Source organism: Danio rerio, chromosome 9 (genome assembly GCF_049306965.1).
Source record: "Danio rerio strain Tuebingen ecotype United States chromosome 9, GRCz12tu, whole genome shotgun sequence".
Classification (NCBI taxonomy): domain Eukaryota; kingdom Metazoa; phylum Chordata; class Actinopteri; order Cypriniformes; family Danionidae; genus Danio; species Danio rerio.
In genome coordinates this window covers 33,759,486-33,781,886 of record NC_133184.1, presented here as the reverse complement: position 1 = coordinate 33,781,886, position 22,401 = coordinate 33,759,486, and the positions used below count along the sequence as shown (strand labels likewise).

General features: G+C 36.7%; 1 protein-coding gene and 1 long non-coding RNA gene across 14 annotated transcripts in view; one reads left to right on the top strand and one right to left on the bottom strand.

Moving 5' to 3' along the window:
• pikfyve (phosphoinositide kinase, FYVE finger containing) overlaps positions 1 to 22,401 on the bottom strand; it is a 30,511-nt gene that overhangs the window by 2,194 nt on the left and 5,916 nt on the right. For 3 of the 12 annotated variants that reach the window (XM_009304722.4, XM_068223302.1, XM_068223303.2), the window contains 34 exons: positions 21,193 to 21,364; positions 19,617 to 19,824; positions 16,972 to 16,998; positions 16,725 to 16,808; positions 16,497 to 16,635; positions 16,264 to 16,421; positions 15,732 to 15,843; positions 15,371 to 15,518; positions 14,603 to 14,821; positions 12,455 to 12,517; positions 11,870 to 11,999; positions 11,409 to 11,589; positions 11,250 to 11,324; positions 11,064 to 11,171; positions 10,843 to 10,983; positions 10,585 to 10,711; positions 8,388 to 9,631; positions 7,463 to 7,563; positions 6,942 to 7,013; positions 6,559 to 6,730; positions 6,306 to 6,484; positions 6,112 to 6,225; positions 5,923 to 6,031; positions 5,615 to 5,769; positions 5,433 to 5,529; positions 4,849 to 4,909; positions 4,628 to 4,768; positions 4,411 to 4,531; positions 3,978 to 4,073; positions 2,307 to 2,390; positions 2,108 to 2,202; positions 1,934 to 1,993; positions 1,611 to 1,787; positions 1,433 to 1,536 (listed from right to left, as the gene is read on the bottom strand). In XM_009304722.4, coding sequence (XP_009302997.1) covers positions 1,433 to 1,536; positions 1,611 to 1,787; positions 1,934 to 1,993; positions 2,108 to 2,202; positions 2,307 to 2,390; positions 3,978 to 4,073; positions 4,411 to 4,531; positions 4,628 to 4,768; positions 4,849 to 4,909; positions 5,433 to 5,529; positions 5,615 to 5,769; positions 5,923 to 6,031; positions 6,112 to 6,225; positions 6,306 to 6,484; positions 6,559 to 6,730; positions 6,942 to 7,013; positions 7,463 to 7,563; positions 8,388 to 9,631; positions 10,585 to 10,711; positions 10,843 to 10,983; positions 11,064 to 11,171; positions 11,250 to 11,324; positions 11,409 to 11,589; positions 11,870 to 11,999; positions 12,455 to 12,517; positions 14,603 to 14,821; positions 15,371 to 15,518; positions 15,732 to 15,843; positions 16,264 to 16,421; positions 16,497 to 16,635; positions 16,725 to 16,808; positions 16,972 to 16,998; positions 19,617 to 19,824; positions 21,193 to 21,364 — 5,274 coding nt within the window. The remainder of the gene's footprint in view (positions 1 to 1,432; positions 1,537 to 1,610; positions 1,788 to 1,933; positions 1,994 to 2,107; positions 2,203 to 2,306; positions 2,391 to 3,977; positions 4,074 to 4,410; positions 4,532 to 4,627; positions 4,769 to 4,848; positions 4,910 to 5,432; positions 5,530 to 5,614; positions 5,770 to 5,922; positions 6,032 to 6,111; positions 6,226 to 6,305; positions 6,485 to 6,558; positions 6,731 to 6,941; positions 7,014 to 7,462; positions 7,564 to 8,387; positions 9,632 to 10,584; positions 10,712 to 10,842; positions 10,984 to 11,063; positions 11,172 to 11,249; positions 11,325 to 11,408; positions 11,590 to 11,869; positions 12,000 to 12,454; positions 12,518 to 14,602; positions 14,822 to 15,370; positions 15,519 to 15,731; positions 15,844 to 16,263; positions 16,422 to 16,496; positions 16,636 to 16,724; positions 16,809 to 16,971; positions 16,999 to 19,616; positions 19,825 to 21,192; positions 21,365 to 22,401) is intronic. The other 9 variants (XM_005167666.5, XM_005167669.5, NM_001127305.1 and 6 more) reach the window with 3 other exon arrangements.
• Positions 11,914 to 22,401, top strand: part of LOC141376154 (uncharacterized) — a 32,534-nt gene continuing 22,046 nt past the window's right edge. For both annotated transcript variants that reach the window (XR_012385514.1, XR_012385515.1), the window contains exons 1-3: positions 11,914 to 12,025; positions 14,742 to 14,857; positions 19,626 to 19,719. This is a non-coding gene — a long non-coding RNA (uncharacterized lncRNA). The remainder of the gene's footprint in view (positions 12,026 to 14,741; positions 14,858 to 19,625; positions 19,720 to 22,401) is intronic.

Sequence of the window (22,401 nt, the reverse complement as noted above, 5' to 3'; positions counted from 1 at the left end):
CTGAAAATGGTAGCCTGCATAGGTTTGCTATTCAAATGCTCTGTGCACTGATTTAAAGTGAAATGGCAAAAAAATGATAGAGGAAATTGTTAGGGAGTTGCAGGGAACTAGGATAAATTATTTTGCTATGCACTTGCTGCAGCTGGCTGAGCAAATGTTTCTGCTTCATTTTTGTTTGATATTATATGTAATAATATTTTAAAGCTCATTTATTCTGAGAATGTGGTCTTTAACTCCTCCCTGAACTCCCAGCTGCCATATCTTGCTCTCTTATTGGCTGTAGATCTTTACCGATGTATTTCCATTTGGAATTAATTTCACACAACATAATTTGAATTAATCCAATTTGAAAAGTGCAGATATTTAGCATGCCAAATATTTCATGTGGGTTGGTGACACGTCGACAGATTGCTTCTTTGATAATTCGCACTGCGTGATTATCACATGAATGACCATCAATTTGCCTCAGATTCCAGGCATTTATTTGCGATTTCACAAACTTTATTGATAGTGAAATTCAGGGCTAAACTCATGCAACATGAACCCAGTATAAAAGACTTTACTAGGTTTACTAGGTATATGTTAAGAGTAAAAGGTTAATATTCATTTTTTTCTACAAAGGTCTGACGACATTTCTTTCAAATTTCAGACAAAAATACAGTCCTTTAAAAATGTTTACTTCAGAAAATTATCATTTTTGATTTGTTGGGACTAGAGATGTGCAATTTAGGGAAAATATCTAATTGCGATATTGCGATTTTGATTTGATTTTAATTTTGTCAAACTTCAGCTTAATAATCTGTATAATCGTTAGCTTCTTACTGCTAAAATGCAGTGAGTGTTAGTTTAAAAAAGGAACAAACTTAAATAAAACTTAAACATTTATTAAAATTTGTTTTTAAATATTAAGAAATGAAACACTCATTTTTCTCTAGAGCAAACAGTAAACACAGATAAAAATTACCTGCTTTTGTTCTGTATCTGTGACATTGAAGCCAAAATATTCCCATATTATCTATGTCCAATTTTTCTTTGATATTAATTTGTCTGTTAATGCTTCAGAAGCAGCAAATGTCATCATCACTCGTCCCTTGACCGCACTTTCCTGTTTGTTTGTTTTATTGTGGGCGTTTCGCATAGTTCGGTTGCACAATTCTGATTGGGCAGAACGAAAATGTGCTCAATCAATTGGCTAGAGAGTCTGTCAAACACAGACTGCAGTCACGCAATTGCTCTGGGTGGCGGAAATTAAATAATACATCTATATTTCATATCGCAGCCTCTTGTTATTAGCTAATCACAACATTTCAAATCGCGATTCGATTTCGATTAATCACACAGCCCTAGTTGGGACTAAAAAATATAGTAGATTTCTTAATTCTTCTAAAGTTAAGTGTTGTTTGAATTGTGTGTTTAAGTGGTCAACGCTTACCTTTAGGTGAACCGCTCCTGTGATGTACGTAAAGTAGTGGGGTGCAAAGTCTAAAAAGGACTGGACCTCTAATCTGGGCATCTGCTTCAGAATAAACCGATCATCTGTAGAAAAACACCAGATTCAGCATACAGGAATCCAACAACCTGACAGAATCTGTAAAAAGACCAGTTCCCACCTTCAGTGGCATAGAAAACTGCACCAGATTTCCCACCACGCGCCTGCCAGTTGACACAGTGGGAAAGAGATCGCACAAAATCATCCTCTGTGCTCTCCATGATCTCCTCCCGCATTTTATGGAACTCTTCAGCATAGTAGATCCGGCAGTAGAACTTAGCATTTGCATCGGAGAACTCTGCAATTAAAAAGCTTATTTAAATACAGTCTTTGAAAGCATGCATTGATTAGTTTGTTGAGCCCTAATTACTTAAATCAGAGGGTCTATTATGTTGACCTTAATGTAACTCATGTTTCAACCTACTATTCGACACTGATACTTACGCAGCTCAATATGTGGGTTCCCTGTCTGCTTCTTCTGTTTGTCTGCACTTTCAGGCTCCTCTGCAAAAGAGATCCCGAAATATTTAATCTCATAAGCAATTCTATCTCATAGAGCAATTTCTGAATAGTATTTGTTAGCAGCTAGTATTTCTTAGATAGTTAGGTTAGGTTTACTGAGTGGATCAGCGTCGACGCTGCTGCGGCTCAGCTGTGACATGCTGTTGTCACTGGGTTTGGCTGGACTGTTCTTCACTCTGCTCTCTCCAGCACTATAGACAGCAAAAAATACAAATCCAGCATGCTGTTTTTTACCACTATAAATATATATAGAGAGTGAATAAAGCCAATATTTGCAATGATTGTTTGTTAATACCTGATGGTCTGAGAAGTGTCATCACCTCCAGTCTTTGCTGTTGTCTTTGTGAGCTCTTCAAGGGCAGTTTTATACTCTTTGCAGCTTGAGAATAGAAATAGAACCATTAGAATAATGTTCTAGAAACTTAAGGAAACAATCAGAGTGAAACAACATACTGCAGTGGCAGCTGGGCTTTACTGTATATTAAATATGTATGATGCATATGATCTAGTTTACGAGATTAAAGGGATCGTTCACCCAAAAATTAATAAAGAAAATTAGTTTCTTTCTTACAAGTTTTGACTTTCTTCAAAATATATTTTGTGATCAACAGAAGAAAAACAAAAAAGTTTGGAACCACTTGAGGATGATTAAATAGTGAGTACATTTGAATTTTAGGTGAATTATCTTTTTAAAGTGAATGAATAAAAATAATTAACACAATCTTTTAAGTAGAACTGGAGTAGGACCACCCTGGTAAGTGATGAGGCTGGTTTATACTAGACACGCTAGATTCGCTAGTTCACTTGACATCATCGTAGTGTTTGTGGAGGTTCACTTTGGGTGAGTGCAGCATGATTTCAGCCAGTGGAGCGCACCAAATTTTTTGAGACTAGTTGAATATAAAATACTTTGAAGAGATTTTTTCTGAAACAGGTATGCCTGTACAGACATCTTTATGATCCATCCATGCGTGATCATAGGGATAACCAGAGGATCAATAATTCTTGGCTAGAAATTGCAACAGCAGTGGGAAAGGAGGAACGTTTTTGTTAAAAAGTTTAGAAAAACTTGAGGGGTTTAGTTTGTTAAAACCAAAAGGAGAGGCCATGGCAAAATTGGAGACCCAGGTGGTTTTAATATTACAGAATATGTTTTTCCACCATTCATAGTTTTTACACTGATGTATTACAATTTTGAGTTCAAGACAATTTAATAGCTATGAAGCTAAAATGAACAAATCATTTCTTTGATAACTGGAAAATTATATTTGAACCTATAAGTTTACAATATACTGGTGCCCAGTTTTTAGGCTTTATTGGTGATAATGGTCAGGAATGTTAGATCATTTTTGCTTTTTTAGCATATAACTAGCCAGGCAGTAATGTGTGAATTGTGAAGTGGGCTGAATAAAAAAAAATTTGTCAGTATTTTTTAGTAAGTAAGTACTTTTTTTTGCTTTTATTCTTTCCATAATAAAAGTATATATTTGTAGAGAAACTCACGTTCTGTTGTCATTCATATTTTAATAAACTATAGAGGTAGAACTGTCTGAGATATCAACAAAAGCTAGTGATGTATCAAAGTTTGAATTTAAAAAATCTTGAATGGTTATAAATCTTTAGAATCATTTAAATAATTTATAAAAATAATTAGTTTGAATGATGTTAATGATATGATGTATTTCCATGCGAAAGTATAAATCAGCCTTAATAGTGCCTGACTTATTTAAAACCTTAATATTGTAGAGAAGTCTGTTTCCTGAAATCAATTGTCTCAATGAATTGAAAACTTAACTAAATCTACTTTGCAAAATCACCTGTTTAGTTTAGAAAAAAACACCCAAAAATACAAAAAACAAACAAACAAACAAACAAACAAAACAAAGCTAAACTAAATAATTGGTTTAAACAGATTAAGAGCATATTTCATAATTTATAAACATTTAAACATAAGAAAATGCTATACCTGAGTGCAAAGGCAATTATGGAGCTGGGCTCTCTCTCACACACGGCTATAGGAACTCTCTCATGCTCATACATCAGATAGTGCTTGTCTGGGTCACTAACACAACAAGAAGAGAAAAAAAGGAAAGACCTTGATTAGTTCCAAACCCAAAGTCCACTTCTTTCATCCACATTTATCATCTGGAGTGTCTGTGTACGTCTGCACATCTTGTCTGCATACATCTCAAAGTAGCACAGCAAATGCAGAGACAAAACTAGTCCACAATATACTACTGTTCATGTGTTAAACTCGCTCATATATGGCTAAATATATATAATGTAAGCTCACACAGCTGTGTGTAAAAAACTATGAAATGTGGTAAAAGAAGTGTACCCAGGCCTTGACAAAGAAAACGAATGGATTTCTCTTTAGTACCCATTATATCATTACTTACAAAGGAAAAGGGATGGGATTGTAGCTGTTTCCAGGTAACAGGTTGGCCAGGATTGTTTTCATGGTGGACTTTTCCTTTACCTGACTATCATTGGAACCAAGCAAGTGTCCATCAAACATGTCTAAACAGAAAAAAGAAGTATAGAGATAAAGAGGGAGGTCATGTTGCATCACTATTTATGATTTCAAGCATAAGAAAGAGTTCAAAGGAAAGTCACCCTCTGGATTGCTAACAGAGTCCTGATCAGGGAAAGATGGTCCGCTTGTAATGACATCTGAAGGTTGTTCAGCTGGAGATGGTAACTGTAGTAACGACGAGGACCCTGAACTTGATGGAAATGTATTGAGATGACGGTCCTCTGTGAGAAAAGGCTGTAAGTCTATTGTGTGGAACAATCAAGTCCAGCTATTTCAATATTAAAATTGTCTGTGAACTCACCTTTGTCTCCATTTGGGACCACTGGGGAAGGGTTACGAGGAGAAGACTCCAAAGCACTAGTCTAAAAGTAGAAACCATAAAATATGTGTAGTAAGGTTTTTTATGAATCACTCCTTGAAACCCACTGCAGGCAGATCAGGATAGGGCAACTAATGCTCCAATAACAAGTTAATCTGGTCTTCAGTATCTACATTTGTGCGTTTATTTTTATTGCAGGTGAGGACTTTAGAGATGGGACACATACTAGGCTACAATTCATCATTTATACATTCATTTAATTTTCTTCAGCTTAGTCCCTTATTTATCAGGGGTCACCACAGTGCAATGAACCGCCAACTATTCCGGCATACGTTTTACGCGACGGATACCCTTCCAGCCATAAAACAGTACTGGGAAACACCCATACACTGTCTCACTCACACACACATTCATACACAATGGCCAGTTAATTCATGCACTAGTCGGCCAGAACTCGAACAAGCAACCTTCTAGTTGTCAGTGCTAACCATTGAGCCACCGTGCTGCCCAAGTTAAAAAATACTAAACTTAATAATTACTTAATGAAACTTAATGAAATTACTGACCTTGCTCTCATCTGTTGTAGGTTGTCTGTGTCTGCCTGGGCTAGGAGGAACAGATAGACGTTTTCTGCCTTTCTCTTGCTGGAACAGTTCTTGAAGTCTGAAGATGATAATAAATCAGTTCTGCTGTTATGAGACTGCCTCAACTGCCTTCATTCCTATAGCTGTATGAATCCAGTTCTCACCTGTTGTTCCAGGACTGCAGGGTTTCACACAAGCCCTGTTTTTTGACCACCACTGACTCCAGAACAGCCTGTAGTTGTTGTGAAGAGTCAATCACACTCGTCTGCAGACGCACTTGTAACTTCTCTATCCAGCCCCGAAGCTCTGATTCCTCCATCTGAGATGAAAAAATATAAGTTTTAAGTAACTGGAAATTGGATATTGCTTTGGATTAAATAGTTTTTGCACAGGTGAATAAAGAAAATAAAAGAAAATTATTATTTTCTTTTTATTTTATTATTATTATTATTATTTATATAAAGAAAATTACATCTTTCTGTGCAAACATGTCCTCCATTTTTTCCTCTCTGGTCTTGCTGAATGTGTCCGTTTTTAAGGAGGTAAGACGGTCATCTATAGCCAGGTACACCTGAGCCACCCTACAAAACAATAGACAATTAATTAATTCAGCTGGCATCTGGTGGAACTAGATGAGAGAATATGCAGCAGGATATTTTACTTCTGGGAGAAGTCTTTGAGATCCTGCTGCAAGCTGGATTTCGATGGACCTTGGTTCCTGATGATGATCTTCGGGGGAGGCAGACAGATCTCTAACAGCCTCACTGGAATGTAGCTACAGATGACAGAAGATCAGGAATACATTCAGAGTACATCCTGCATATTCACACAAATTATATTTATATAGATGCAGACCTGAAGGATGCCACCATCTGGTTGTAAGAGAAGTACTGGTGATAATCTTTATGGATAGAGTGGCCACAAGGCTCAGCGTTAGCCCGACGGGTGTACTGATGACCATAGAAACGAAGCTCAAGGTACTTGGCGAAGGACATGGACCAAGAGTCATTAGACAAAGGGACCACAGGAGTCACCTAAAACGAAACGGGTATCACATAAGTCATACAGTTTTTTATTTTTGGTCGGTTTCCAATCCAAACGTTTTTACCTGTTTGCAGATGCGACACCATGAGTAGTTGAGGATTGTGTGCTGATATCCAGGAACAGGCGAGTCCAGCTCTTTCAGTACAATCTGGACGCAGCCTTTACCGTGCACAAAGCGCCGGATGTGGTGAACCATGGGGGTCTCACAGTACATGCTGGGGCACTGGTAAGATGGTCTAAAATTCCACATATACAAATATAAATAAAACCTGATTGAATGACATAAATTCTGATGACAACTCAAGAGCTAATTGCTGTGGTATCAGATAATATCAAGAGTTGACTTATACCAAATATGAACATTTAGTATAGTTAACCCTAGACTTTATGCACATTTTCTTGGAAAAGGGAAACTATCTCAATGTCTAAATTGGTATAATACATCACCTAAAACAGTATCTCTCCAGAAACACACCAAGAGTCAAGTCATTCTTTCCATAAAACTCCATTGTAACAATCCTGTGAATAAACATAGCAAATAATAATAATCATATTCATAAAAATGAGCTTTTCGTTTTCATATTTAGGATATAGTCATAAGTATCAATCTGTCATGTTAATTAAATAGGTAAGACTTTATTTTAATGGTCCCTATTGCACATTTTGTTGACTAAAAGTTTAATTGTAACTACATGCCACTTCTCATTTGAGTATTAGTTGACTGTCTGCTTAGAATCTGCTCATACTGCTCCTTCAACAGACATTTGACTGACTAAAAGAAACTGTGCAAGTACATGTCAACATACACTGACCCTTACCCAAACCTAACAGTCTACTTAAAATCTAATGAGAATTAATTGGCATGTAGATGCAATGTAACTTAAATTCAACAAAAAGCATTAAAGGAACCATCAAAATAAAGTTATACCATTAAATATGATGGTCATGCAAATGTAATGGGACTTTACCAGGGACTGACGCAGGGGTTTGGGGCATTATTAGACTGTGCTGAAGAGCTACTGAACAGAACACAGAGCCTCTGATGGTTGATTGGATTTAAACAGTCCAACTGAAACATAAAAACAATTAGTTTTAGCAAAAAATCATGTCAATAAACACATGGTAAACTTTACATGCAACTTTGTTAAAGAATGATATTTGCAGCCCATGTTTAATATTTAATGACAAAAGTAAACCATAGAAAGAGTTCTACACTGGATGATTTTAGGTCATGTTGTGTATATTAATAATAAACAGTCCTCACGCTGATCAGAATGTAAGTAGGCAAGGCAAAGCAAATTTGTTTATATAACACATTTCTTACACAATGGTAATTTAAAGTCCTTTACACAAACATTACTAACTAAGACAAGAAAATAAAATGATTAAAAGAATTAAAAATGACTAAAACAGGTCAAAACAGATTAAAATGTGTTAAAACAGGTTATTAATGAATTAAATAAAAAAGAAAGACATAATAGTGCGATCTGTCAGACGTAGCACAGTGCTCATTCAGTAAAGGCACAGCTAAACAGATGTGCTTTCTGTCTTGATTTGAACATGCCTAATGTTGGAGCACATCTGATCATTTCTGGAAGCTGATCCTAGCAGCAGGGGGCGTAGTAGCTGAAGGCAGATTTACCCTGCTTTGAATGAACTCTTGGAATTTCTAATTTACTCTGATGGTATCTCACCCAAAGATCTAAGTGATCTGTTAGGTTTGTATTCAGTGAGCATATCTGTAATGTATTAAGGCCATTTAGTGATTTATAGACAAGTAGTACTATACTCTAAAATCTATTCTGAATGTAACTAGGAGCCAGTTTAAAGACCTGATGACAAATGGGATGTGCAAGTCACAAATAAGCATACTAGCACAGATGAAAGCCTCACCTTAGTAGACCAGGTCATGTCAATCACTCCTGCACCTTTATCTTCTTCACTATCTGCCTTTATTGGCGCCTTTGGGGGAGGGGCTTCACGAAATTGTGTTCCCTCTCTTTGCCGGATACGTCCTCCTTGGGCACGGTAGTCCGCTAACATGCGTGCCAGCTGCTGACTGCTGCCTACCTGTTCTGCTATTCGGGCACTAGTGAGTTTGTGACAGGGCAAGATCTGAATGGCTCTCTGGTGTGAAACGGAACCATTGGTCAGGCTACCAGAACCTGGGCTGGACTCTTTCAGCAGCTGCCTCTTGCGGCGTCCATCCAGTTCTTTTGAATCCTTGTTCAGCAGAGGTGAAAGGTAAACCTGTTCAGGGAAATAATCCCGGCTAGGACACCGCAGTCCAGCTGGGGTAAGCAAGAAAGGCTCTCGAAAGGTAATAAAGGGTGAAATGCACAGGATGATGTCTTTTAGCTCCTGTTTGAATAAAGCAGAGATGGATTTGAGGCGGTCATCTGAAGAAGCTACATGCTCTGTCACAAACAGGCCTGTGTCGTCCTGTAAGGGGTCTCTAAAGAGCCGAGTTGGGGGAAGGGAGGTCTCAGAGCTTGTGCTGTCCTGATGGACCAGAGTCGACTCCAGATATTTGTTCTTCTCCCCTTCACCTGACCCCTTGACCACTTCCTGTGACATTTCTTTTACGTCTGATATCAGGAAAGGTGGTGTCACCGGCTGAGGAAAGGTGGAAGAGAAGGAGGAAAGTGGCGTGGAGGTCTTTATATTTTCTTCCTCCCCTCCAGAGAAGGAGGTAATTGAAGCATTTTTATTTATTCTGGGGCTTTCTCCATCTTTATGAGAAGATTCAGAGGTGGAAGGCTCTCGACTGTGGGCTTTGATAGTCCCTGTAAATCCTGTCTCAAAGTCATCTCCTGGAACAAGTGTGAGATTGTCATCTCCCAGTGTAGACTCATCATTGTCTTGGCTTTCCCGTTCCCCACTAGTTTCATCCTCTTCCCGTAAAGTGGTGCTTTCCAGCAGACATGGGAAAGAAGAACTCTCAGCCAGACTGGGAGGCATAGCGAACTCATCCATGAGGAAAGAGATCTCTAGCTGCGAGTGGTATGCCACACACACCATAAAAATGATGATCTCTTTTACCCGTGCCAGCTCATACTCTGAGGCTCCGCGGAGCTTAATAGTGCAGCCCAGCTGAGGAGGACAGCCCTCAAAAAACATCAGGGTTTTCACTTCACCTGTTAACAGATCAATGACAAACGAAAAGTTATAAATAAAGCTAATATGATGGAAATCCTATCAGTTCTGTAATAGCATAACTCCCCTTAAAGGGACAGTTCACTTAAAAATCAAAAAATGACATTCAATTGCTCTGAATGTAGGTAACTGTTTTCCAGTAGAACATTAAACAGAATTTTAGCTGTGGTCCATAGGGATTAAAAAAATGCAAGTCTTAAGCAGGTCACATACCGCATGCGCCCCTCGGCGCTGTGACACGGCGCGCACATGACATTTGGAAGTATCGCACATCAGACGCACACATTCGAATGTTATTATTTATGAAACGATTCAAATGGCGATCTGTGGCGCAGCAAAAAATATGAACAGTGTCCTGAGTCATGGCTGGGACTGCTGCCGACTTGCGGCGCCGGTGTGTGTGTACCCTGGTAGACACCTATGTTTAGAATTATAAAATGCATGGCGCTGTGTGGCGCATCTGGTGTGCGACCCCCTTTAGGCAGAGTAGGCAGAGGTTTTTGATTTTTTACCAACTTAATGTATGATCAGAAACCATGGGTATAGTTTTTTGTTTGCCTGTAGATTTTTTGTTTAAGTCTCAAAATGCCAGTAGCATTTGCAGTAGTTGCATTTTATAAATCAATATGTTTTCAGATATTATACTCCATCTGGGTGAACTTTGTCTTTAAGAACTGAATTTAGCCATCGTAACATCAATGTACAGTGGGAAGAAAATAGATATTAATAATCAGGTCACCTAAAAGAGTATAATTATTAAATTAAATGATTAGTCTTTCGTGTTAAATGAAAGAAATGTGCATGTAAAAATACCTTTAAAAGCATGCACAATGACTAGAACTCACTAATAGCATCCCTAAATTGCACAGCATTTTAGAAAAATGTAAAAAATGTTTTTGTAAATTGGTACCATAGATACGAAATAAAGACTCACTATTTGGTAGCTGGAAGGAGTGCAAGTAAAACTTGTGGCAGGTACCCAGACGAGGTTTTGTAAGAAGCTGATCCATTGAAATGACTAAATCTCCCTGAGTCATTCGACTCACACGGTCCAGTACTTGCTGTGGTGATTAAAGAGAGATTTTTCTTGAGGCATTCATATGGCCAGAATAACACTTAACAACTCTTGACTACATCACTATCATTGTTCAAATATGTGGAGAATGCTTTCAAATAGTGAAACGCTACTTACAGGTTTGACATTAATCACAATGGCAATGCCGTGCTCTAGTAGCATGTCCTGAGCAATTCGCGATACAGTCTTCTCCACCAGGACTAAGTTTGGTCGGACATCAACAATCCTCTGAACATAGTTCTTAAGAAACTCACGCTCCTGAAAACAGCAAATTGTAAATGAAACTATTTCTTAGATTGTAAAAATTACAAACATGTAAACATTAGTTAGGAAGTTACCTGTAAAACAATTGGGTCAATGCAGGTGAACTTGGTCTCCTCTCTATATAGATACTCAATGGAGCATTTGAGAAGAAGGATCTTGGGGTTTTTGATGTAAGAGTTCATCTAATGAGAAAGTCCCAGCACAATTAGCACAAATATACCATGACCTCCTTTGTGGAATAATGTTCAATCAATACAAACCTTTTTGTGTGCGATATTCTTTGTGCAAACAAAACCATTCACTACAGCAGAGTCAAACTTCTTTCCTCCTGGAATCTACAAAACAGCACACGTTCCAAGATATAATAAATGTTTCTACTAAACTCGATTCATCAGTTTTTCTTCCATTGCTGTCTTTACCTTCTTGATGTGGACAAACTGACGGATGTCCATATCATCGTCACAGCTGCGCACATCCGGTCGCACCGTCTGCACCACCTGCCTCACCACAGGTACGATGATGTCACGCCACGACAGAGACAGTGATTCACTGTACAGCAGTTGCTGCAGCAGCGCCATCATGTGGCTGTGATTTGCTGACCTGAGGAGGAAGCATTAATCATCATGTCGTACTGAAATCCCCTGAAATCATTTACACCTACCTTATATGTAATGCTTTCATAATCATACTTTAACACTAGATAATATTTAGAGTATTTCACATGTTTATAAAAGTATACCAATTAACTTATTATAGGCAGTCATGTAATTCAAATACTGATATCATCCCTGAATTGTTCTACAACAATTTCTTTGTTGCTTCTAACTGTAAATGAATAGAAGTAAGCAAGCTAAAGCAAGTTATTCATTAAAAGTCTTACAGCAACCGCTCCATCGCTTTCTTTTCCCCATTCTCTTCCCGCAGCTGATCCAGAGAGCTGTGATGCCAGCCGAGAGGAGTGAAGAGCATCTCTTTAGCTTTCTCCTCAACCCTCCGGTTGAACAAAGACTCTACAACGAAAAAGTCATCAGCATAGGTACAGTAAGACAATAGTTCATATACACTGTTTATGAAAGATAATGATACCAAGAATGTATTAAATTACAAGAAAACTACAGAAGAGGTTTCTGATTAAAACGTACAACAATACTTCTACATAATGCTTCTGTGCAGGTCTTAAGCCTACTAAGCAGTCAATTTATGAATATAAATAGGTGGAGTTTCATCTCATGCTTTCTGTTGCACTTCCATAATACATGCAGGGAATGTTTGAAAGACTTCATGATCAAATGGCTCCCACAACACCTCAAGCTTTAATTAACATATTCCTATTATTCTTCACAATCGTTTACCTTTAGGTTTTTTTTAACAATTCTACATTTGTGTTTACACTTAACATATTCAGATTTATGCTCGCAATTTAAAAACAAATATTTTAACAAACTATAATAAAGCGTGAACTTACCTTTGATGAATGCATCACTGATGGATATATGCTGACCTCCATCTTCGGAGAGCAAGACTTCCACTGATGTGGACAGAGAGAGTGCATGTGAGACAGGACAGTCATGTGCAGACATCGAAAGAAAATGGACGTTATGAATTCAGCAGAGTAAATGTTGCCAAAAAGCCATGCCACAGTCTAACTATATGAAAATGAGTTCAATATTATTTTAAGGAAGTGGAAGTCAAGGGCTACTGCTTTGTAACTGAGGAACGTGTGTGACGTAGCCACAAGCCATGCTTTAGAGGTAGTATGACAAACTGGAAATGTATTAATATGAAATGATGGGGGGGTAAATCATGTGAGGCTGAGTAGGAATAAATTAGACATGCTGGACTGCATGCTATAGTTGGAGCTGTTACTTCAATTGTTAATAATATTTTTGGACTGTTATTGAGTGGTGAGTCTCAAATCAGCAAGACAATGGCTCTGTTTCAAACCCTAGTGAGCTTCCTAACAAGGCAGAGTTTAAACACCAGCACCAGCATGCACATGATGTAAAGCCTGCTCTAAAAATAAGGTAGTGAAATTATGCAAAGTCTACTAAGATGCCTCAAATTTAAGGCAAATGGTGTATGCTTTTTTATTTAGCACCTTTTTAGAATTTAAGTGAAACCAAAATGTGTTAAATGGGAAAACAATTGTCCTTTCATCTCGGGGTGTTCATGTGTCTATGCATTATCCAGTAAGATGGATTAATAGGTTTTCCCTGACGGTCATCATTGGCATTTTGCCTAGTAAATTATGTACTGTACTCTCAGTAATGTATAATACAGTTACAGCAGCAATTAAGGTGTCATCTGAAAGGCATTTTTGCAATACTTAAAAATTACACAATATTTTAAAATGAATAGTCAGGCTTTGGTTCTCAACTGTGATAACTAACAATTGTGCACAGTCAAATATTAAGACACCAAGGCTTTTCATGCAAAACCTCTCCCTTTTTGAATTGTAATACCGCCCAGTTCATTGGGAGTTTTTGCCTATATCAAACTGGTCCAGAATTTACAAACAAAATCTCCTTATTCAGACAATGGCATATATGCACACAGCAGCCAGCCAGTCCCAGGGCTCTCCATTATAAAATCACCAGGTTTATGGTCTGATTTCTTTAAAAATCAGTGATCTTCACTTCCTGGTAGATATACAATATAAAGTTTTCCCCGCAATGTCTTTAAAACATGACAATTTATTTTACCCCATTATTTTCAATGGAGCTTTCAGACACAATGAATGCTTCATTGTGAATGCTTAAGCAGGGTTTCTGCAGGTTTCTCTGGTTCAAATTTAAAACTTTTAAAGATCATTATGAATTAAATGTTAGACTTTTACAGAGCTAAATATTAAGGATTTTTTTTGAATGGGCTGGTTACTTTTGTAAATAGTATTTGTATTAATGGAAGATCATGTAAAGTCATGTCTTTCTTTAGTTTTCTTTCTCTGATTATGGAATTTGCTGTAAAATGTTTAACAGCTGTTGTGATTTGTATATCTTTGCAATAAAATAGTTTTAAGATGGATTATCTGTGATTAGATTTCAGCCCGATAGGGTAGCTTTATCTGGACTTTGGAAAATTAAGACCTGTTTAAAATTATTTAAGACCTACAACCCAATATTTTTGGGAATTTAAGACTTTTTAAGGCCTAAAATTTTGTTTTTTAAATTTACAACATTTTAGGAATTTTTAAGACCTTGCTGATAATATTTAACTGATTGCATTGTAATGACATTACAACATCGATATTGTAAAAGAAACGTTATGAAATTGAAAATAATTACATTAAGCTTTCACTGGAAGTTTGTCATTAGCTGAAAAACACTAGCTGTGCATATATCCCATTGCTCTTGTTGTAGTCCAGATTCGAGCATGACTGCCTTATTTAGGTATGCCTAAACAAACTGAACTTAAAAACAACAAAAAAATCACAGTGTTACAAAAATGTGTGAAAACAACCTATGCCCCCAGTGACAATTCTTTGCTGTTTGGATTTACTCTTACAACGTAGCTGCCTATGTAGGGTTTGGAACAGAGCCAGTGAGTTAGTGCTGCTTTTGAAGCAGATAGAGGCAAACCAAGATGGCCAATGGGCCTCTCCGCCTCTCCTCACTTGGTGCATGGATGTCGGTTTCTGGGGTGAACGGGTCATGGGGCTCCATACTTTTTTGCTCAGCTGGGTAGGGAGGCACATGGGGGTACTTGGCCTGCTTCTTAATGTGGAAATTGACGTTGTCCTGCTCCATGTTTAGACTGATGGAGGCGGCCGAGTCACTGTCTACTGCAGAGTGGAAACTGCTGACAGATGTTCTTTTGCTGGGGCTGGACGAGCCTGGAAAGTTGAGAGAATAGAGACAAGTTAGTAAGGGTATGACAAACTGACTGCCACAGAATGTTCACAGTCATGGGTAGGCCAACATGGAATCTGTGCGCGCAGAAATCTGCAGATTTCTAGCCCTTCATTAAGTTTTTAATTTACTTATGGAAAGTGTGTAAATTGATATTTATTCAGTTTTTAAATTATTTTCAGTAATATTATCGACTAATATGAACATGTTCATATGATTTATTTACAATACAGTTTGTAAAGTAATATTTTCAGTCTTGTAGTAGATAGAGAGACTTGCTTTGTTTGTCAAATAAGTGGATCTAATTGGATTTGCATTGTAAACATTAAATAAGTTTAAAAATTATTATTATTTTTTAATTATAATTATAATTATTATATTAATTTTATAATTAATATACTAGGTTTTTAGTTATGATACTCCCAAAAATCATTCTACATAAATATGCAGTTTTTTTTTTTAAACAAAATTCTGCGCAGAAATAGCAAAAAATGTCAGCAGATTCTTTCTGGTCCTAGTCATAGGATGCTTACTTGGTGTGACATAGTCATTTTCATCTGCTAGCTGCTCGGTGTCACTGTCATCAAACTTGATGTCTTTAAACCATGACGGTTCAGAGTGTCCCTCCAGGGAATTAACACTGTCACTGTCTGGAGAAGGAGTTTCGGAGAACTCTGTGCTCTAAAAGTCAACAAACACATGATGGTGACTGCTGAAATACTGTTTTATTCATATAGTGCTTATATAGACATACTAGCATTATAAAAGTGGTGATTTTCAGATAGCATGTTACTCAATAAGTACTGCTAGATTAAAGTCATACAACTAAACAATAGATTTGACATAACAACAACGGGTGCATATTCAAACAACCCATGGAATATTTATTCTCACCTGAAGGGGGCGATAAAGGGCGTACTCATCACGGAAGATCTGATCATGATGGGTTACACAGTCAAGCCAGCGGCCATCTACCAAAGCCTGTCCTATAGCTATGGCTTGAGCCCTGTATCATAATAACAAAATAAACAATACACAAAAAAGCTGTAAATGCTGTAAAATTTATATTTCAATATCTGACCACACTTGAAGTTCATTTATTCATTGATTTTCTTTTCGGCCTAGTCTCTTTATTAATCTGGGATCGCCACTGCGGAATGAACCACCAATTTATCCAGCAAATGTTATTATGCAGCGGATGCCCATCCTGCTGCAACCCAGCACTGGGAAACACCCATACAATCCTGCATTCACACACATACACTAATGTCAATTTAGCGTATTCAATTCACCTATAGCACATGTCTTTAGTCTGTGGGGAAAATCGGAGCATCCGGAGGAAACCCACGCGAACATGGGGAGAAACTGCCACTTGAAGTTGTAATAAACAAAAAAGCCTCTTGAAACCAATTTCGGTTGTTCCTACCTAGTGGAAATAGTGCCATTTCTTAAAAGCCAGTTGACCAACTCTTTACCCACAATGCAGTTGGGGTAAGTGCGCAGCCAGTACCGATGGTCCTGGAACTCCATCCCAGTAGTGTTGTGGCAAATCTTCTTCCATATATCTTTAAGTTGAAAAGAATCCTGCAAAATAATCAGCTATTATACATTACAATTCAAAAATCAGGGAAGCGTTTGAAAAGAGCAAACATTTCATACTAGAAGGATCTTTCGCTCTTCTTCGCTGTGGTCGGTCTTGGGTAGAGCTCGGCTGTTCTGTGGACTAACCGAACTCTCATAGGCAGGAACCATGGATGAGCCGGAACGGTCCAAAGACAAATTGGTCACACTAGCTGACCTTAATAGAAAAAAATGCAATGGATTGTATTTATAGGCTATAAATAGAAGAATAAGCAAAAAAAGAAATGGAAAATATAACATAATCACCTCTTCCTGGCAGGTGACTTTCCAATATCCTCTTGGACCACTGTCAGTCTGGAATTGAGACCGCTGTTCTGAGATTCCTGATGACTAGCAGATCACAAACAAATATCCTCAGCAACGGCTTAATCATTTCCCCTCAAAAAGCTCCAGCTAAAATGCTCACACTCAAGCATGAAACAGCCACACTCAAGAACAGCAGCATGTCTTCACTAGGAGGTCATGCAAAACAAAAAGTAACACTAAAACTCACTTCTTCCTCATCCCAATGGAATTTTTTCTATGCGTGGAGAGAGAAAGAAGAAAAGATGAACATTGAGACAGATCCACAACACATGAGAAGAAAGAGCCAGCTGACTGAGTAAAAGCAAGCAGAAGGAGTTAAAGTTAATTGCATCATAATAGTCCTGTGACTAGGTTTTATTTCTTTACTGTAATTTGTTGTCAGACGGAAATTCCCTCATGAATGCAACAAAAAAATAAAAGGAATGATGTACCATTAGATCAAAAAGCGTTCAGAGAGGGGAAGTAACATGATCCATAAAGATTAAACATTGACTACAGCAAAAGCTACACTGCATTAGAGTAAGATATTGCTATGATACAGAACATCATTAAGGGATAGTTCCTTCATATATAGTGCAAATTCATCATCATTTACTCACCCTCCACTTGTCACAAACCTGTTTGATTATCATTTATCTGCTAAACACAAAATATGATATTTTGAAAAATGCTGGATGCCTGTAACCATTGATGTCCATTTGTTTTTACTACTATGGAACTCAATGGTTTTAGGTTTCTAAACGTTTTCAGAACATCATGATTTGTATTCAACAAAAAACCCATAAAGGTTTAGAACCACTTGAGATTGCGGAAATTTTTATGGGGTATATGTAGGTATGGGGTGGTATATGATATGTATATGAACGATATGATATCCTAGGATGTAAATATCATGGTTTCACGGTATTGTGATTACTGTTATAAAATATATTCTTTTTAAATGTTTGATTAAAAAACAAGAACTTTTTTCTGCTTTGAATTTCAGGCTGCATCTGAAATTGTATACTTTCATACTATATAGTATGTTAAAAACAGTAGGCAAGCCGAGTAGTATGTCTGAACTCATAGAAATTGAAAAACTGTAGCCAAGAAGTACCTGGATGACCTACTACATCTAGTGAGAATTCGAAGTGCACATCCGATGAACGCTATGCTATCCCATGATGAACTGCGAGAGAATTCATGGATGAGAATGAAGCGGGTGTGTCACAGAAATCATGATAAAACGGCGGATATAATACGGCCGAGCTCCATTAATACTACTAACACGTATACTTTATAGAACATACTTTTCTATTGGTCGAGTTGTAAATTTAAATTCAAATGCAGTCCCTACTGAGCTGTAGGTGATTTTGGACGCGGCCAATATATTTTTATTTTGATAAACATTTAAAACATTTCGGAACAGTAAACATGTCAGGCTAAATAATTCATATTGATCAATGACTTCAGCTGTCAAAAAAAAATAAATCTTACACATACATTAAGAATGGGATAACAGAAAATTTTGATAGTTTTAAAACCTTGAATTTTGTAAACGGCTGTATACCTTGAAAACTGTTATTATCCCATGCCTAGGTATATGCAGATGGATAAAATATTTATATATAATATTTCATTTTTAGTCAGCCAGCTCAAGTGCTTCCAGTGAAATGTCGCACCATTACAAAAACACCACGTTTAAGATCTGTTTTTTAAAAATAAGTGATCTTCACCACCTGATTGATATACAATATAAAGTGAGTATCAGACCGGACAAAAAGCACTGCATTTAATTCCATTTTTCCATGCCATGTCTTTAAATTGGAAATGTATTTTACTCTAGTATTTTCAATGGAGTTATTGCACTAGCCTGCAGCTACTGACGGCGCTTGCGTTTAACAGCCTTTCATCCCGTTTTACGCATGAACAACTAAATGAATGCTTAAGTCTATTTAACTGATTGTATTAATTACATTACAGCATCAATAACATTTAAAATAGTCACATAAACCTTTCACCGTAAGTTTATCAATGGCTGAAAAACACTAAAAGTTAAACACTCAAAGCTGTGCACATAACCCATTTCTGTTTGAAGTAAAAACAAAGCCTCTGAACTGAAACTGAATGAACTGAGAAAAAAAGGCTCTATTTTCTTTCTTAGGATAATATAATGTATTAATTATGTCTTATGAATTTTATTACTTCGTTTACTCATCTGGATTACTGTAACTGGCATTTTTCAGTCTTCTCACTTCCATCTGCAACTAGTGAAAATGCAGCAGCTGGACTACCCTCTGGCACCCGCAAGGATGAATGCATATAGCTTGATTTACAGCTACAGCTCCACATTAGAAATCCCCTCTATTTCTGTTTTTAAGTTTGCTTTAAAGACCTATGTATTTTCTCTCGCTTTTAATAATCCTTGATCATTGATTCTATTATTGATGCTTTTATTGATTAATCTGATAGTCTTGTTTACTTTTATCCTTTATTTCTTATATTTTACTACTATGCACAGCAATTTGGTCATTTTTGGTTGTTTTTAAATAAGCTATATAAAAATAATTGTGTATTGTGTTGTATCTTATTGTATTTAGTCTAGTTTAGGACGTTTTTAAATGTCATTTGCCTCTAAGTTTAGATAAAATGCATAAGAAAAGCAGAGACTTGACTGTTGGAGGGCCATCCTCTCACAATCCTCACGTAAAAGCCATAAACAACAAGAGCAATGATTATGGTAAGAAAGCAGAGTTAATAAGTATAGAGAAACGCCATAAGGAAAAGGTAAAGTGAGCAGGAATAATGGAAAAGCCCTTTGTGCCCCGCAAATTTCTGATTTAGTGTTTTCACCTTTGCCAGGCTAGGTCCTCTTCCAGGAAGATATTGCGGCTGGCTTTGCGACCTCCTACAGGTGTGCGTGGTTCAGTGGGCTCCAGAACACAGACGGAGCAAGGCGAGTCCGACAAAGCACTTAGATCTTCTCCAATGGAGCTTGAGTCTGTTGAGTGAGCATAGCTTAATGCTATCTTACGACAGTATGTACAAGCCCTTAAATCGCCTGCAGTATGGGGAGGAAGCCAAAAGAAACAGATTTGACATGTTAGATAACATCACAGATAACAATGAGGTTCTCATTACATTCTAAAAGCAAAAATATAGCATTACAGTTTTGGAAAATACAGGTTTTGACTATTTCTTGTGGAAGTTTCTTTCTTCTGTCAAAAGAAAGAGTGAAATGATAATATCAAAAATGTTGAAAGTTTCGAAGTATGTTTAGTTAATTGTTTAAATATGATTTAACTACATATACAATTTGTAAAAAAACAATACTAATCTAAATAAATATAATAATAATTTTCCTATGATATTTACCACTCACCACCCTGAAACACTGTTTTGGACCCCATTTGAAAACCCAAGGACTAGTGTACCCTGACAAAAATCTGTGGTTAAATCTTTTGGGTATAAAACCAAAAATCTATTTAACTCAATGCTCAATTCTGAACAGTTCACTTTTACAACAAAAAATACCTTCAAAACATCTTGAAATGTTCAGAAAATTAGTCAAATTATATATAAATAAATATAAATTTTATATATTCAGCTTCTAAAGTTCAAAACAGGGCCAATGCAAGAGAGCACATTTACACCTACTGTGGAAAACTGCACTGGCTTCTCGTCAGTTTTCATATTGTTTTTAAAATTTTCATGCTTACTTGTAAGGCTTTAAAGGGTCTAACACCTCGATATTTGTCTGAGGTTTTAATCCTAAGCTTTATGCTCTTTGGATGTTGTTTTTTTAACTGTTCAGTCAACTTAGCTAAAATCGATGGATGATCTGGCCTTTTTCTCATTGGATCCTAAAGATGGAATTCTCTGCCCTCTGAGATTAGAAATGCAGAATCTCTGAGTGGTTTCAAATAGTTGCTTAAAGCTTACTTTTTTAGGGTAGTTTTGTGTGATTTTATACGTTCTTAATTATCTTTGTTTCGCTTTTATGGACTTTATCTTTAATTTATGTATTTATCTTTGTGTGTCTTTTAGCTATATACTTTTCACATTGAAAGTGCTTTGAGATGCTACTTTTAAAGGTGTTTTATAAAATAAAGTTTATTACCATTATTATTATTATTATTATTATAAAAGTACAGATTCCTTCTAAGTAGTTTAAAATCACAGATCTAGATTCTTACCTTTTTCAGAATCAAAATGGTTAGTTCACAAAATTCGAAAGTCCCACTACAACCCATTAAATCAAAAGTCAAACGGGTCAAACCACCACACTGCAAACACACGCAGCATGCTGAATGTGGTCTTACTCTTAATCTGATATAGATGCTCGTCTTCTTTTTTGATAGCCTCTTTAATGAGATGGCGATCAGAAAGAGACCCTCGCTCCCCACAGCATCACTTCAACAACACTCACCCGTGTAGCCCATGAACTTGCCAGGAATTTCCTGGTTGCAGCATCGGCTGCAGAATATTTGTCCACATAGTCGACAATGGTGACGGCGTCGGAAGGTTGTGAATTTCTCATTGCAGTCATAGCACTCCTTACACTGGCTATCTGGCATCCAGTACTGTTTCAGATCACTGTCCTAGAACAGAATGCAAAGATTTACATCTAACTATAACATAAATAACACCACTGCTGTACTCTGTAGAGGTTTCCATTCACATTGAAATAATGGCCTCTTTTGTCTATAAGCTTAGAGTCATTTATATAAAAGCAAAAAGCAATGACTAGCATGAACATGGGATTTTGTGAAATGTTTCTTATTCTATATACCATGGAGATAGATCAATGCTAATCATTAACACATAGTAATTAACTGCCTTTTTAAATTCTTATTTGAGGACCATTTTTATGATGATCACTTAAGGTTTTTACATAAGAATAATTAAAAACATACATACATATCAATAGTAATGGGTGTACCACATCCAATACTTGGAAGTAAACATTAACTCCTATGATAGGGTATTAGCTGTGCATACTAGAATATTATATGGATGCTGCTGTGACCTATGCTTTAAACAACATGGGTTATTTTGGTCTCTGTCAGATCAGGAGCAATGCATCAGTATGATTCCATAATGCATCCTCTTTTATTTTCCGGCTTTCTGAAATGGCTGTGTTAAATTGCGTCTTGTTTTAAAGTGATAGTTTACCCCAAAAATTATAATTACTCACTTTTTACTTACCCTTAAGTGGTTCCAAACCTTTATGAGTTTCTTTTTTTCAGCTGAATGCAAAATAAGGTATTTTGAAGAGAGCTGAAACCATTGACTTCCATAGTAGGAAAAACAAATACCATGGCATTTAATGTTTACAACATTTTTTATATCTTTTTTTTAGAAAGAAACTCAAAGGTTTAAAGTGAGTAATTGTAAGGCAGAATTTTCATTTTAGGGTGAACCTTCCCTTTAAAAGCAATTCGACAGTAAAATAAATCAAACAAACAAAAGTCTAAGCTGTTTATGAATTAAGAAGGAAGTTTTGAGTTCTGAAACTTTGAAGAAGTTTTTAAGGACAATGACCTCTTATATAATCAAGAAATCAATGAAATTTGATTTCTCAATTCATGAGCAAGTTTGCAATCTGTGGTGATATTCCAAATGAGTTGACAGAAAA